This window comes from Chanodichthys erythropterus, chromosome 22, assembly GCF_024489055.1.
Source record: "Chanodichthys erythropterus isolate Z2021 chromosome 22, ASM2448905v1, whole genome shotgun sequence".
NCBI lineage: Eukaryota > Metazoa > Chordata > Actinopteri > Cypriniformes > Xenocyprididae > Chanodichthys > Chanodichthys erythropterus.
Genome location: NC_090242.1, coordinates 18,121,043 through 18,137,740, shown reverse-complemented (window position 1 = coordinate 18,137,740; position 16,698 = coordinate 18,121,043). Strand labels below are relative to the sequence as shown.

At 37.9% G+C, this 16,698-nt stretch overlaps 1 protein-coding gene across 2 annotated transcripts; it reads left to right on the top strand.

Annotated features, from left to right (window-relative positions):
• Window positions 1-8,344: 8,344 nt before the first annotated feature.
• mzt2b (mitotic spindle organizing protein 2B) lies at window positions 8,345-15,107 on the top strand. 2 transcript variants are annotated; one of them, XM_067376135.1, is made up of 5 exons: window positions 8,345-8,589; window positions 8,938-9,138; window positions 10,452-10,603; window positions 10,819-10,953; window positions 14,429-15,107. In XM_067376135.1, the coding sequence occupies exons 2-5, from the start codon at window positions 8,954-8,956 to the stop codon at window positions 14,578-14,580; spliced, it is 624 nt and encodes a 207-aa protein (XP_067232236.1). In that variant the 5' UTR covers window positions 8,345-8,589; window positions 8,938-8,953; the 3' UTR covers window positions 14,581-15,107. The 2 variants fall into 2 exon arrangements, with proteins under 2 accessions (XP_067232236.1, XP_067232237.1); XM_067376136.1 differs by lacking the exon at window positions 10,819-10,953.
• The last annotated feature ends 1,591 nt before the right edge of the window (window positions 15,108-16,698 follow it).

The window sequence follows — 16,698 nt, the reverse complement described above, 5'->3', positions numbered from 1 at the left end:
TTAACACTTCAATCAGGATGTAAGCACTATGAAAAGACCACAGGTGAGAACCTTTTTTTTTTTACAACAACAATGGAAGACATTGCAGAGAGAGGAAGAGGAAGAGGAAGAGGAAGAGGGAGGTTGAGAATAAGAGGGGGAGGAAGAGTGAGAGGTAGGGGTAGAGCAGGTAGAGGAGTTCATGGCCAAAGAAGACAAACACTTTCAAATGAAATCAGAGCAACCTTAGTAGATCATGTCATCAACCATGGGTTGACAATGCGTGAGGCTGGACAGAGAGTGCAGCCAAACTTGAGCCGTTTTACTGTCGCCTCTGTCATCCGGACCTTTAGACTGGAGAACAGGTATGTAACCAAAATTTCATGTAGTACACATGTAGTATACCCCATGTCATAGTGTATCAGTTGGGTGACACCTGTTTACTTAGTGTATGACATCAGCCATTCATGAACTGTACAAGTTTCCTGTACAATGTACTCTACTGTGGGGGAAAGTATTTAGGCTGCATTGTCCAAGCCCTATATATATTTTTATTTTATTTTTTCTAAAGGACTGAGAGACGACACCATGGTGGAGGAAGGGGCCAAATGTTCACCGGGGTACAGGAAGCTGCCATTGTAAACTTGGTTTTGGAAAATAATGAAATCCGATTACGAGAAATTCAAAGCCACATCATCCAAGACAACACCTTATTCAACAACATTCAATGAGTTAGTCTGTCCACATTGGCTCGCATTCTCAAGCGAAACCAAATCAGAATGAAACAACTTTATAAGGTGCCGTTTGAGAGAAACTCTCAAAGAAACAAAGAGTTCAGACGAGCATATGTGGATGTAAGTACTATATTGACTGCAGTACACTACACACAACATTGTTTCCCAGTGTACTGGATAACACCATATTGAGTGATTTTTGTTCTTTGTTTTCAGGGAGTACTGGAAATGGATGCTCATGCAATCCCACATGAGTTCATCTTTATAGATGAGGCTGGGTTCAACCTAGCAAAGACCAGAAGAAGGGGAGAAACCTCATTGGCCACAGAGCCATTATAGATGTTCCTGGCCAACGTGGTGGGAACATCACAATGTGCACTGCCATCTCCAATATGCATGGTGTCCTCCACCGTCATGCCAAACTTGGACCATACAACACAGCCCATATTCTCACATTTCTGGACAGACTTCACAACATTCTCATACCACCAGAGCGTATGAATGATGCAGACCATCAAAGAAACCGGTACGTTGTAGTATGGGACAACGTGAGCTTTCATCGTGCAGCCCCAGTCCAAAACTGGTTTGCTGACCACCCAACATTTCTCGTGCAATACCTCCCACCATACTCACCATTTCTGAACCCCATAGAAGAATTCTTTTCGGCATGGCGGTGGAAGGTATACGACCGGCAGCTCCTTGTGCGCATGCCTCTTGTGCAGGCCATGGAAGAGGCATGTGATGAGATTGATGTGGGTGCAATTCAGGGATGGATAAGGCACTCAAGGCGCTTCTTCCCTCGATGTCTGGCAAGGGAAGATATTGCCTGTGATGTTGACGAGGCGTTGTGGCCAGACCCGGCTGTGCGGCAAGATGCTGCCTAATTATTTTTCTTGCCTTTTTTTTTTTTTTTTTACTGTAATATATTTTTTTTAAGAAATTTTCTTTTTCATTTTACTTTTTTGTAAGTATATTTTTGTTCAGTCCCATTTAAATATATATGCTGTGCTTATGTTTTTCTGACTTGTTTACTGTAGTGTAGGAAAAAATATAAATATGTTGCAACAGCATGTGTGTGTATCTGCAAATATTTCTGTGCATGTGAACAATCTGATACATATTTTAGTATTATGGCAAAGCATACTAAAGATGGGGGTGCTTTTCATTATGCCCAACAGTGTGTAGGTGGTTAGGCAAAAATCTGGTAATATGAATGAAGTGTGTGCCATTTCATGCAAAAGTTTGATTTTGATAATGCTCTGTGTAGTTTCGGTTGCAGTGCTTCATTTTGCAGGATATATGAGGTATTTTGCAGTTTGGGTGTGTGGTTTTGTGAATTGTGTTAAGTGTTTTGATAAAACCAGACTAGTTTGAAAAATTGTGTGTTAGCAATTGGAAAAAACTGTAATAACATGTCACTTATTTACATTTAATGTCTCCTATAAATGATGTGCTTTTTTGAGTTCCGGTCCTTGAATCTATGACTTTTTATTTTTGTACAATATCACTTTGATTTTCTGTAGGCCTCTTCAGGCAGTCTGTGCGTATTAGTGATGGGGACTCTTTACACAGATTGCATCGTTATGTCAGTAAGTGACTGTCTTCACTGACTTTAATGTTTTGTCTCAGTATCATTGAATGGCGAAAGACTGTCTTTTACATCATTGCCTCCTTAGCCACTCCCACTGATTCACGCATGTAGTAGGCCTGGGTGGTGAGTAAATACAAGAGAGATGTGAACTATTACTAGAGCAACAAAATGACAGTGGTGGACGAAGTACTCAAATCAAGTACTTGAGCAAAAGTACAGATACCCTAATAAAATAATACTCCATTAAAAATATTAAGTATTCCATTTTACTTTGACTTGAGTAAAAGTACAAAAGTACTTGATTTTCCCCATTGCAAAGGGCACTTTTACTTTCACGATCAAAGGGCAAGTCCTCTATGGTTTCAGACACCACTACAAATGGCTGTCCCTTCACATAGTGCCCAATTTAAGGGTATGGGGTATGCTGAAGGGTATGCTGCAATCTGCTGAAGTTTAAACTGAGCATCAGAGTGGAGAAGAAAGGTGATTTAAGTGATGTTGAACATGACTGGTTGTTGTTGAGTATTTCAGAAACTGCGGATCTACTGTGATTTTCATGCACAAGCATTTCTAGGGTTTACAGAGAATGTCCCGAAAAAGAGAAAATATCCAGTGACCGGCAGTTCTATGGGTGAAAATTGATGCCACAGGTCAGACGAGAATGGAAAGACTGGTTCAAGCTGGTAGAAAAGCAACAGCAACTCAACTACTTGTTACAATCAAGGTAACGTAGTTCGTAAGTATGGGAAGCAGGAGGCGGGAACCGGCGAACGTTAAACATAACTTTAATACCAAAATAAACAAAGAACAAAACGAAAGTAATGCTGGCAGACCCTCGCGGACGTCTGCCGGCCACACAAGCATAATAAAACATAAAATAAGATCCAGGTCTGGTCCTCTCTTGTCCTTCACTGTCATTGCTCCTCCTTTTATGCTCCCGGAGCTCCTCCGTGAGTGACTAAAGGCCGGTGCGCCTCGCAGGTGGAGCTTGTTATCTCTCACATCACCGGCCCCGCGCCGTTCCCTCACGGCTCTCGCCCACCCTGCTCGCCACAGTATGCAAAAGAGCATCTCTGAACGCACAATACATCAAACCTAGAAGAAGATGGGCTACAGCAGCAGAAGACCACACCTGTCAGATAAGAACAGGAAACTGAGTTAAGGTTCAAGTGTACTTTACTGTCATTCCAACCATACAACCAATAGTTTACAGCAGAGCGTAACTGCATTTCTCCCAATGCACAATGTGCAAGGTAAGTACAGGCACAAATAAGACAATAAAGCTAGTACGAGCAGGACAACAACAGGTAGACATAATATACACCACTGACAGACAAGAACTTATCAGACAAAGCACATGGGTGTTGATGCCGGTGACTTGGTGGCCTTGAAGCACGATGGTATGATGGCTTGGCTTAGGGAGATGTTATAGATGTCCGTGAGGCTACAATTCACATGGGCTTACTAAAATTGGACAAAAGAAGATTGGAAAAATGTTGGTCTGATGAGTCCAACTTTCTGCTGCAACATTTAGATGGGTAAGAATTTGGATTAAACAACATGAAAAGCATGGATCCATTTTGATTTGTATCAGTGGTTAATGGGATAGTTAACCCAAAAATGAAAACTCTGTCATTATTACTCACCCTTGTGTCGTAAGACTTTCGTTCATCTTCAGAACACAAATGAAGATCTTTTTTTGAAGAAATGTGAGGCTTTCTGTTCCTCTGTTGACAGCTATGCAACTACCACTTTGACGCTTCAAAAAGTTCCTAATTCATAAAGATCGTCAAATTAATCCATATGAATTAAGTGGTTTAGTCAACATTTTCTGAAGAGACTCAATCACTTTACAGTTTTTTCCAATTGCTAACACACTAAAATGACATGCACAGCACAATTATTTAAACTGACACACAGAGAGCAAAACTTCTTCTCAAGTCTCCAAAAGTCTAAACACCTTTTCTGTTTTACACAAATTTTTTATTTCAAAATAGCACTTTTTAAATTCACTAAATACAGTTCTCTGCATAAGACACAACAATCTGACATAAAGTCACATGTTTGCCATTTCAAAACACTGCCATTCAAAATGACACTACATGAGCTAATTGGCCAATTACATGTGCCACCTGGCCAAACACCTCAGTGGTTAATTGTTAACACTTCAATCAGGATGTAAGCACTATGAAAAGACCACAGGTGAGAACCTTTTTTTTTTACAACAACAATGGAAGACATTGCAGAGAGAGGAAGAGGAAGAGGAAGAGGGAGGTTGAGAATAAGAGGGGGAGGAAGAGTGAGAGGTAGGGGTAGAGCAGGTAGAGGAGTTCATGGCCAAAGAAGACAAACACTTTCAAATGAAATCAGAGCAACCTTAGTAGATCATGTCATCAACCATGGGTTGACAATGCGTGAGGCTGGACAGAGAGTGCAGCCAAACTTGAGCCGTTTTACTGTCGCCTCTGTCATCCGGACCTTTAGACTGGAGAACAGGTATGTAACCAAAATTTCATGTAGTACACATGTAGTATACCCCATGTCATAGTGTATCAGTTGGGTGACACCTGTTTACTTAGTGTATGACATCAGCCATTCATGAACTGTACAAGTTTCCTGTACAATGTACTCTACTGTGGGGGAAAATATTTAGGCTGCATTGTCCAAGCCCTATATATATTTTTATTTTATTTTTTCTAAAGGACTGAGAGACGACACCATGGTGGAGGAAGGGGCCAAATGTTCACCGGGGTACAGGAAGCTGCCATTGTAAACTTGGTTTTGGAAAATAATGAAATCAGATTACGAGAAATTCAAAGCCACATCATCCAAGACAACACCTTATTCAACAACATTCAACGAGTTAGTCTGTCCACATTGGCTCGCATTCTCAAGCGAAACCAAATCAGAATGAAACAACTTTATAAGGTGCCGTTTGAGAGAAACTCTCAAAGAAACAAAGAGTTCAGACGAGCATATGTGGATGTAAGTACTATATTGACTGCAGTACACTACACACAACATTGTTTCCCAGTGTACTGGATAACACCATATTGAGTGATTTTTGTTCTTTGTTTTCAGGGAGTACTGGAAATGGATGCTCATGCAATCCCACATGAGTTCATCTTTATAGATGAGGCTGGGTTCAACCTAGCAAAGACCAGAAGAAGAGGGAGAAACCTCATTGGCCACAGAGCCATTATAGATGTTCCTGGCCAACGTGGTGGGAACATCACAATGTGCGCTGCCATCTCCAATATGCATGGTGTCCTCCACCGTCATGCCAAACTTGGACCATACAACACAGCCCATATTCTCACATTTCTGGACAGACTTCACAACATTCTCATACCACCAGAGCGTATGAATGATGCAGACCATCAAAGAAACCGGTACGTTGTAGTATGGGACAACGTGAGCTTTCATCGTGCAGCCCCAGTCCAAAACTGGTTTGCTGACCACCCAACATTTCTCGTGCAATACCTCCCACCATACTCACCATTTCTGAACCCCATAGAAGAATTCTTTTCGGCATGGCGGTGGAAGGTATACGACCGGCAGCCCTTTGTGCGCATGCCTCTTGTGCAGGCCATGGAAGAGGCATGTGATGAGATTGATGTGGGTGCAATTCAGGGATGGATAAGGCACTCAATGCGCTTCTTCCCTCGATGTCTGGCAAGGGAAGATATTGCCTGTGATGTTGACGAGGCGTTGTGGCCAGACCCGGCTGTGCGGCAAGATGCTGCCTAATTATTTTTCTTGCCTTTTTTTGTTTTTTGTTTTTTTTACTGTAATATATTTTTTTTTTCCAGAAATTTTCTTTTTCAGTTTACTTTTTTTGTAAGAATATTTTTGTTCAGTCCCATGTAAATATATCTGCTGTGCTTATGTTGTACTGACTTGTTTACTGTAGTGAAGGAAAAAAAATAAAAATGTTGCAACAGCATGTGTGTGTATCTGCAAATATTTCTGTGCATGTGAACAATCTGATACATATTTTAGTATTATGGCAAAGCATACTAAAGATGGGGGTGCTTTTCATTATGCCCAACAGTGTGTAGGTGGTTAGGCAAAAATCTGGTAATATGAATGAAGTGTGTGCCATTTCATGCAAAAGTTTGATTTTGATAATGCTCTGTGTAGTTTCGGTTGCAGTGCTTCATTTTGCAGGATATATGAGGTATTTTGCAGTTTGGGTGTGTGGTTTTGTGAATTGTTAAGTGTTTTGATAAAACCAGACTAGTTTGAAAAATTGTGTGTTAGCAATTGGAAAAAACTGTACATGATGAACAGATTGAATTTAGGCTTTTATTCACATATAAACATTGATCAACTCACACACCATTTGTGATAAACTGAAGCTCAAGCATGTTTGCAATGGTTTGTGTGAATGTACTATTTTTTCTATCTCTCTATTTTATTTTTCCTGTATCTTACGAAAGGGTTAGGGTCCCTTTTCAGATATGCAATTTGCAAGACCTGTTTCCTGTTTTGCTGTCAGAGGTGAAGAACTGGAAACAAGAACTGTCTGCTTGCCTAAACACATACTACATAAACACTTTAAAGAACAATGAAGAAGACAATAAAGACATTGATATTCTCCACCTCAGTCTTTTGTCTCTTTCTATGCACCGGTCAACTCGTTCATTGTAACTGATATGGTATGTTTGTGAAGATATGTGCTCTTTTCTGCTGTTTTCAGTCCAAAATGGGTGCTTTCCAATGTACATCAACATCACCAGATTGTCCGCCATTGCCATTATTATTTACAGATCTTGTTGTAATTTATTTAGATAAAAAATATCAGGTAACAAATCACATGTTTTCCAGCTACAGGAAGAATTTATCAGACAGAATTCCCAGCAATGGGTACCGGATCTTGAGAGACAAGGACAGCATTTTTGCTTCGTGCTATTCATAGTCGATAATATTTCAAACAAATATAAGACAAACAAACATTTTAATGGCAGACTTTTCACTTATTAATTATTTTTGGCTAAATAATGATTAACAGTAGATTGCTTGTAGGCCTACTCATATCAGCACAGAATGTTGTTCATCATGATTTTGTGTTGAATAATCAAACATTTTGACATCAGATCTCAACTAAACTATTAAGTTAAGAAAAAAACTTGAGATTGCAATTTTACAAATAAAAGGGTTTTCAGAATTTCAATTTTGTTCATTTGTTTTATTTTTGCTGGAGTGATTTGTTAATTAGGCCTGAGGCACTAGGCTTCAGCCTCCCTGCAACCCTTCAAGTGGTTTGCAGAATAGATGGTTGGATGATTTGTTAATCTGTTTGATTTACTGGGCAATAATCATATTTTCAGAATACCTTGTGCCAATCAACCTAGTTTATTAGACTTTTCCAAGAAGCCTATCACTGCAGTCTGAGACCTTCAACTGGGAGGATATAGATCATTTGATTGTCATTTATTGAGCAGTGGTTTTAAACATTGCCATGCGGTGATGTTGTATTAGATGTGTATAACACACAGAACTGCAAATACTAAAGTGTATGGCTGGATAATATTTATTATTACTATATTAAATGGAACTTTTTAGCCTTTAAACGGTCTTAACACAAATCACTGGTCAGGTAATTAGCAAGCAATTCACAAATATTAAATTGCAGGAAAGTTTTTCCTTTTGTTTACTTTAAGCTTTATGGGTAAACTTGCTAACATGTTAACATGTTGTCTTTAAAGAAAGAAGAATAAATGTTGTTCCACTCAATGTTGATGGCTTCAAACAGTTCATGAGAATTCACCAGCAGCTGAAAACGCTCCACCACTAAACTGTATAAATCAGTGGGCTCCACATGACACAAATTTCAATTCAATTGCTGTGTGAAATATTCTTGCTGTTGTAATTCAGTTGTAAATTATTGTCATTGGTTTAAACTTAAGTTTTGAATGTAGCTCAAAGGGGGAGATTTGTTTCCTGACCCACCAAGCGCCCCCTGGAGGAAGACAACCGCCAACGCCTTCTCCAGACCTGACGGCGGCAGTACATACTGTATGCTGGTTGGCGTTATCAAGCAACGACCAAGAAAGGGCATATTTGGTTAATTTCCAGTTAATTTCCCAAGGAAGATTGGACTTGTTAAATATTTAATTTAATAAGTGCCAAGTTAAACACAATACAACAGGTGGCAGTAATGCAACATTTTGGAAAACAACTGTCTTAAATCACCAAGGAAGAAGAGAAGAAGACGAAGCAGCTATCACGCAACAAAACAAATCCAGAGGAAAGACGCGGGCGTTTCACTAGTGCACTGTTGTGAGTGTTATATTATATTCTAAAGCTTAAACAACATTTCTGTGTACATTGTAATTAGGAAGGGAACAGGGACATGTCACTATCGAATTCAGTTTGTAATTTATGTGGCAACTAGACTGTTATACTTGCACAACCACTTGGTTATTTCTGTACAGCATTTATAATAATGTAACGTTAGTATTATTATTCAAAGGTCATTTACAAAGCCAGGACAACGCACTCTTGGCTTTAAATACATGAGAAGAGATTAGATTAGTGTTTTCTTTGGAACCTACAGCATCGTTTATATCTGACACAGAAACGTGCTTGTTTTGTAATTGTTGTTGGTGTGGTTTCATGTTTTTATAGTGTTTAGGTGGCGCGGATGTCACAGTCAGCGCAGCCCGGGACGATGCCAACAGCCCCGGATTCCCCCTCTCTGAGCGTCACCGTCAGCGGCAATGTGCAGAAATACAGCATCAAGAAGAAAAAGGTCTTAAATGCGGAGGAGACTGAGCTGTTCGAGCTCACTCAGGCTGCTGGGATAGTCATTGATCAAGAGGTTTTCAAGTGAGTCACAAAAAAATCAAACGGATAGTGCCAATAGGGTTCTTTAAGGCAAGACACCACAGTGAATAGCACTAATGACAGCACAATAAGACAATTGTTTTGTGAAATGTTGTTTAAATATGCACTAATTACACTTCAGGGTTAATTTGCATAAACTTAACCACTATGTTAACCAGACAAATCTAAGCAGTAACTTAGGTAAATGATATATGAACAAACTTGTGTAAAAACCTTCAGAAAATAGTAAGGAGTTGTAGGTGCTACTGAAATGGAGATTTCTGCCTCGTTGCAGGAGAGAAAATGGCTATTAAAGATCAATCTAAAGATGCAAATAGATAAACCGTAATAAAATAAATGCTTAAATGTGTATTTTGAATGCTTTCCTTCCACTAGTTTGAATGAGGACAAGTTATGGAAGCAAAATTGTCAAAAGTATTATCGCATGGAAAAAAAAGAACAAGCAATTTTGCAACAATGTCTGGTTTTTTTTTATTTTTTTTAGAAATGTTCTTTTGAGTCAAATGTTTTCAATGATTCAGTTGAACCACAAATCCAACTGATTCAAGCTGTTTTCTAGTCACTGAACCGAGAACGGGCTCTCTTGCTTGTGTCTGCCTGAAATGGGGCCAGGTTAACAGCTCACCGAATTATTAAACAAAAACTGTCTCCTCCATGTTTGTTTGAAAGAAATGATTCACTCTTTCTATCAGATTTGGTGAGCCATGTGTGAAGTAGGGTTATTATAGTTAACTATTTTCATTACTTGTATATAATATATATAACGTTAATTGAAAATAAAATACAAAAGAAAAAAATCAGCTTGTTGCAAGGCAAAATTTTTCAGTTAGTTTAAATTGATTTACTACAATAACTAAAACTGAAATAAAAATGAATAAAAGCTATATAGACATACTACAATACCCCGAAACACAACAAAATTATTAACTTAATAAAATGGAAAAATATAAAAATTAATTTGAAAAATATAAAACAAACTACAATAGTGTCTCAATGATACTAAAATAACATTAGTGTGAAGCAACTGTGAACTACATACATTTAAAGGGATAGTTCACCCAAAAAATTAAAATTCTCTTTAAGGTAATGAACTATAAGACTGTGTAGATTAACACAAATATTCATTTATTGAACACTGCCATCTTTAATTCCATCGCTGTTGCCACTTTCATAAAAACAATAAAAACATCTTATGTAGTATAATCTGTGTGACATGTAAACTCTTTTTCTGAGTTCACACTTTTTGTCTGTTAATGTCTGGTGATTCTAAATGAACACTTCATCCTCTTTTACAGGATCATAGTGGACCTGTTAAAGATGAACGTTGCTCCTCTGGCAGTCTTTCAGACCCTAAAGACCATGTGTGCGGGGCAAAAGGTTGCTGATACATCCAACGGTGAAACATCCACAGCGTCCCACACCACCACTGCACCTTCAGAGTCTAGAGGTGAGTGGTACATGTGTAAAAGCCATGGAGTAAACAGACCAAAGCATAATGTGCCACAGTATTCTCTGATTTGAGAAGGAAAATAGGTGATGTCCAACACAAAACAACATCTCTGCTGTTCTGGTGGTAGTTTTAAACTCCGACTTTGTCCTTTGATCACTTTCTCTGTGTTTTGTGCTAGCATTGTTTAATTGAATCTGTGTGACTTCCTTTAGAAGAAGAGAGTGTGGTCTCAGGAAAAAGCTCTAAAACTGCAGCCCCTCCCTCTGCACCGGTGCCCCGCCCACCTAGGGGAGGGGCTAAGATAGTGGTCTACAGTGCGGGTGACACGAGCGCTCCTGTCTCTCAAGGTTTTTGTTCTCTCTGTCTTTTAGCTTGGTACCCTCATCCTTTTTTTTTTTTTTTTTTCAATTCCAACGTTTGCAAGTTCAAGGTCTTCTTTTCACTGCCATGAACTATTGCAGCACATTTCTCATGCTGACATAACTAATTCCTGCCTCAGCTTCATAGTGCCATATATCTGTTCTCATTCTCATGCCTCGCCGAACTTGCCTGCGATTTTGCAGGCACGATGCTCCGAATATGGGGGTGAAATGCCCCAGATCAGCTTCCTTCATGTGTCTCATGGACTCTGCGTCTCTCATCCTTTTATAGAGTCCTCTGTTTCTCATGGTAAATGAATGTCTGTTAATGGTGTGTGTCGAATGTGACACTGTAATGCACTAATAAACTAGCATCCTGCAAAACTCTTTGCCTTCGACATTGAAAAACATGCATGTGACTGTCAACTTCATAAATGGATGGTGTTTGTATGTTTTGCCACTTCATCACTAATTTCTACCCACAATGCAACTGTAAACCATCTTGGATAGTTGTTGCCTAATTTTTACCAATCATTATAAATGTCCTCTATTCCTTAATTTGTGACCTGCTTTATCATTTTGAGTCATTTTTGATCCAGAAATGCAGTTTTATGCCCTTAATTAAAAAGAAAAAAGTCTCAACTCTCTCTAATGATGTAATTAATTATATTTCTACTAATTTAAACGGTGCCTGTAGGTTTATTTTAACAAATGTTAAATTAATTCATCAATATCAGGTTAAAATATAGTGATTTTTTTTATATTATATATATATATATATATATATATATATATATATATATATATATATATATAATATATATATATATAATTTTTTTTTTTTTTTAAATGCTCTTCTCTAATTGTTTCTATACCTAATGATCTGTGAACTAATTTTATTTTATTTTTTGTCTTTTCATGATGATATTCAGTCATGTTATTTTGTGCTATAAAAAAGTTAAAATCTTATTCATTTTCTCCATAGGGGAATTGATTTTTAACACTAACTTAACTTTTACAGACAGACGTACTATGAAGCTACTAGGTTGTTAATATGTGGCATATGCTTCTGTTGAAGCAATGAGCCTAAATTATTTAAACAAATTAACCAATCAGAGTTAATTGTGGAAAAATAACTCATTAGTGCCGCCCACACCCATGAAGTACTGTGAATGACATGAGGCCCTGTCCTAAATGGAACCCTAAGCCCTCATGATCTCGCGAGTCCACACTTTCATGACGCTTTCCCTGTCGGGTAGATGTCTGCTGTGAAGCTCGCAGGCTCGGTAAAAGTGCGTATCGAGGGCGCATATTGCTCACGAGCACCCTTCTGAATCCTAAAATAACAAATGGGACACCCTATGGACATGCGGTGACCATTGTAAGACTGTGCCATTTGGGACACAGCCCATGTCAGTCTCTCTACACTCTCAAACTACTTAATTTATATATGTGCAATAATTGTAAAATATTTTGTTTCAGTATACATAAAGTCTTTAAATGTAGGGTAGGTCATTTTCAGAAAGGTTAGCAATACCGAGCTAGCTTTAAAAAAGCATAAGATCCCACCCTCCCTTCAGAGCATCTCAAGCCATGCCTCCTCCAAAACACAAGAGACTGTGTTAAACTACCTCATGTTTCAAAGCACATAATATTACAATAATAATGAACTTAAAGAGCACTGACCTGTACCACCTGACTGCTGCAGAGTATAATGTCACGGGTTTCCATCTCTTCCAAATCAAAAACCAAATTCTGTTTCGGTTGCGGTGCTCGTGACTGTCATCTGTCCTAACTCTACATAGCATGAAACGTGCTGATGACATATGATATCTGTGCAAACAGGGTACATGAGGTCATGTAAAAACATACGTGGACAGGCATGTAGGACATCCTATCGTATCCCTCGGTCCGAGGGATATGATTGGACAAACATTTTATGGTCCACTTAGTGACTCCTATCGGAATGTGAAGAGACTTTCAACCAGCATAACAAAAAATGTGTTTTTTTTCAAGCAAAAAATGTGTTTTTACCCTGTCTTTAAATTTTTTTAAAGTTTTATATATTTCCATTTTTTTTTTTTTTTTTCATTTGCAATGCTTCATGGGATTGTAGTTCTCTCCCTCATTAATGCCATTAAAGGGTTAGTTCACCCAAAAATGAAAATTGTGTCATTTAATGACTCACCCTCATGTCGTTCCAAACCTGTAAGACCTCCGTTCATCTTCGGAACACAGTTTAAGATATTTTAGATTTAGTCCAAGAGCTTTCTGTCCCTCCATTGAAAATGTATGTACGGTAGACTGTCCATGTCCAGAAAGGTAATAAAAACATCATCAAAGTAGCCCATGTGACATCAGTGGGTTAGTTAGAATTTTTTTGAAGCATCGAAAATACATTTTGGTCCAAAAATAACAAAAACTACGACTTTATTTAGCATTGTCTTCTCTTCCGGGTCTGTTGTATATCCGCTTTCAATCCACAGTGATGCTGCTTCTTCTTCTTCTTCTTCTTCTTCTTTCCTGTTTTACGGCGGTTGGCATCCAGCTTATTGGTGCATTACCGCCCCCTTCTGCTCCGGACAGTGACGCTGATGATGTGTTATCTAGTGCGCCCGAGCATCGTTTACAGTCTGAGGGAGATGAAAGCTGTATTCAAGCTATTCTACATTGTTTCTATTTTGGTATTGCTATATTTTTTAAAATGGTGCATAGGTGTGCATGTCGCGGATGTCCTAATCGCGTCACTGTCCGGAGCAGAAGGGGGCGGTAATGCACCAATAAGCTGGATGCCAACCGCTGTAAAACAGGAAAGAAGAAGCAGCATCACTGTGGAGTGAAAGCGGATACAACTGACCCAGAAGAGAAGACAATGGTGAATAAAGTCAAAGTTTTTGTTATTTTTGGACCAAAATGTATTTTAGATGCTTCAAAAACTTCTAACTAACCCACTGATGTCACATGGGCTACTTTGATGTTTTTATTACCTTTCTGGACATTGACAGTATACTGCACATACATTTTCAATGGAGGGCTCACAGAAAGCTCTCAGACTAAATCTAAAATATCTTAAACTGTTTTCCGAAGATGAACAAGGGTCTAATGGGTTTGAAACGACATGAGGGTGAGTCATTAATGACATAATTTTCATTTTTGGGTGAACTAACCCTTTAAGTACACAATCTTTTAACTTGTACCTTTTTGTCCGGTTTTTAAAATACTTTTTTTCTGTCACGCCACATTAAAGAGCATCAGAATGACATTTTATTTTTTTAATTTCCTAATGGTATTCCCATACTTTAAGCTAAAAGTCTTTCAAATGTAGAAAAGTCAAAAGTGAGGTTTAATGATTTTGTTCCTCCACAAATGTTTTGCGGCTTCCGACTCAAAATGATAGAGCGTGTTACGTGATTGTGTTTTAATTAAATGTTTACATGTGTTTCTTCTGTGTGTATTTGTGCAGTACGCAGTAAAACAAGTTCAGGACAAGGGGAGAAATCAGCAAGAGACGGTTCTAGCCAGCGAGTGCCACGGCAGGTCAGTGCCACCAGGGGGCAGAAGAGCGCCAAGAGCTCTGGCAGCAGCAGCTCGTCGTCTCAGCTCACTTCTAACTGAACAACACATACTAACTTGCTCGAATTACACTCCTATGTTTTGTTGATGAAGGTTTCTGTACAATTGGCAGAAACTTTTCACTGTAAACAAAAAGTTACGTTATTTTAGGGATCTCCTTCGGGATGTCTTTAGTGTTGTCTGAAAAAGACTTGCTTTGCATCAAATTTGCATCTCGCCCAGGGAGACTGTAGCCGAAGCACATTTTGTATGCCATATTGTAAGCAGTTCAGATTACACTTTCACACCAAGACAATTTGAGAAAAACAATGAACATCTTTTTCCATGCACCTTCAAATCTTTCCACTTCTGAAATTCAGTAGCTTGGGGCTGCTGTCAACCATATTTTTTTTAAGTTGTTCTTGTGTAAGACACTTAAAATATCTTGAGTGAAACTTTTCACTTGTGAAAAGTGCTGTTTTTTAATACATTATTTCTTTTTTTCTTTTCTTTTTTTGCAAGTACAGTACATCTCTGTATTTTTGAGTAAAAATATATCCTATCTAACAAATATTGTATTTCACACTTCTTTGTGATGTAGCACTGTTAGATGCGTGCATACTAATGTATAGTATACTATTATAAAGCAAAATAAGATGAAAAATGATTTTGATAAAAAAATCTCACTTAATGTTCAATTTCTTGGTGAAAAATGACACACAAGCACATAATTATGCAGTTACTTTGACTGTAGAAACTATGACTGCTCTCTTCATTCATTCTGACCTGAATGAACTCTTGATCACCATACTTCATTTTCCATGTTGAATGAGTTTAATTGATGCACTGCCGTCTTCTATAAAAGCTTTACTCTGTATGAAAGGGCCAGGGTCAATGCAAGCACTTGCGTGTTTGTACACTGCACTTTCTTGAATGTATGGTCGCACGTGGTGACAGTCTAGGCCAAGGAAAGACCTCTTCACCTTTAAGACATGCACAGTGGTTAAAAAACCTCTCTTCAGTAATGAGCTGCAGGTGTATGAAAATGTTCAATTTCTAAGTGAACAACTGGAGAATGGCATGTTTTAAAGGACTAAACACTCAAAGAGTTGTTATCCTGTGTCTATCCAAACTGGGCCTTGGATGTCAAATGTTTTTTTTTTTTTTTTTTTTTTTCATTACATTATTAGAATTTGAAATCATATACAGTAAGACTCATAAGAATCCCTGCTGGTTAAACTGAAATCTTGCAAACAAAAAAAAAAATAAGATGGGACTTTCAGTTTTTCTAAATTTTTATTCTTAGATGATTCTTGTCTGATTCCTTTAGGATTTGTTTATTTTTATTTTTTGACTGGCAAACAGGTTCCAACTATCCAAATTTTTTTAAAGAAAACAGCTTTACATGACAAACGGATTCAAAAGTTTGGGGTCTGATTAAAAAATAGAAAGTAGAAATAGAATAAAAATAGAAATAGAATGCTGTTCCTTTGTTCTTTTTATTCATCAAAGAATATAGATAAAATCTTCATCTTCAATCTTCAACAAAAAGATTAAGCTGCACAACTGTTTTCAACATTGATAATATAAGAAATATTTCTTGAGCACCAAATCAACACAGAATGAATTCTGAAGGATCCTGTGACTGAAGACTGTAGTAATGATGCTGAAAATTCAGCTTTACCGTCACTTTAAGAGATTACAGTGTTTTTATTCTTTATGTTTTCATCAAATAAATCAGCCTTGGTGAGTAAAACTTTAAAAAAAAAAAAAAAAAAGGTGCACAAAGCTAAAATAAACTGAAATTATGAAAGAAAGGGAGGGAAAACTAGAGGAATTTCAGTTCAACCCCTTTGCTGGGAGTTTGATTGACAGGTGAGCTAACCAATCATAATGCCGATTCCACCATTTTGTCAGACAAAGCAGTCGGGAGTTGGTAGATTAATGTCGGTGGGTTTGAACTTGAAAAATGGTGTGTATTGACTTCTTTCTGCGGTTGAAACAACATTCCTTCTGATGTCCATTCATGTTTATTTGATGCTATAAATGAACTAGAAAGAAGAGATGATCAGTTCACAAGCCGCTTGAACTGAGGCGCTACAGCGATCAGTCTCGACACATTAAAAAGCCACACATTGTTTAAATTTCTTAAAAAATACAAAATTTGAAAACTTTATTTTT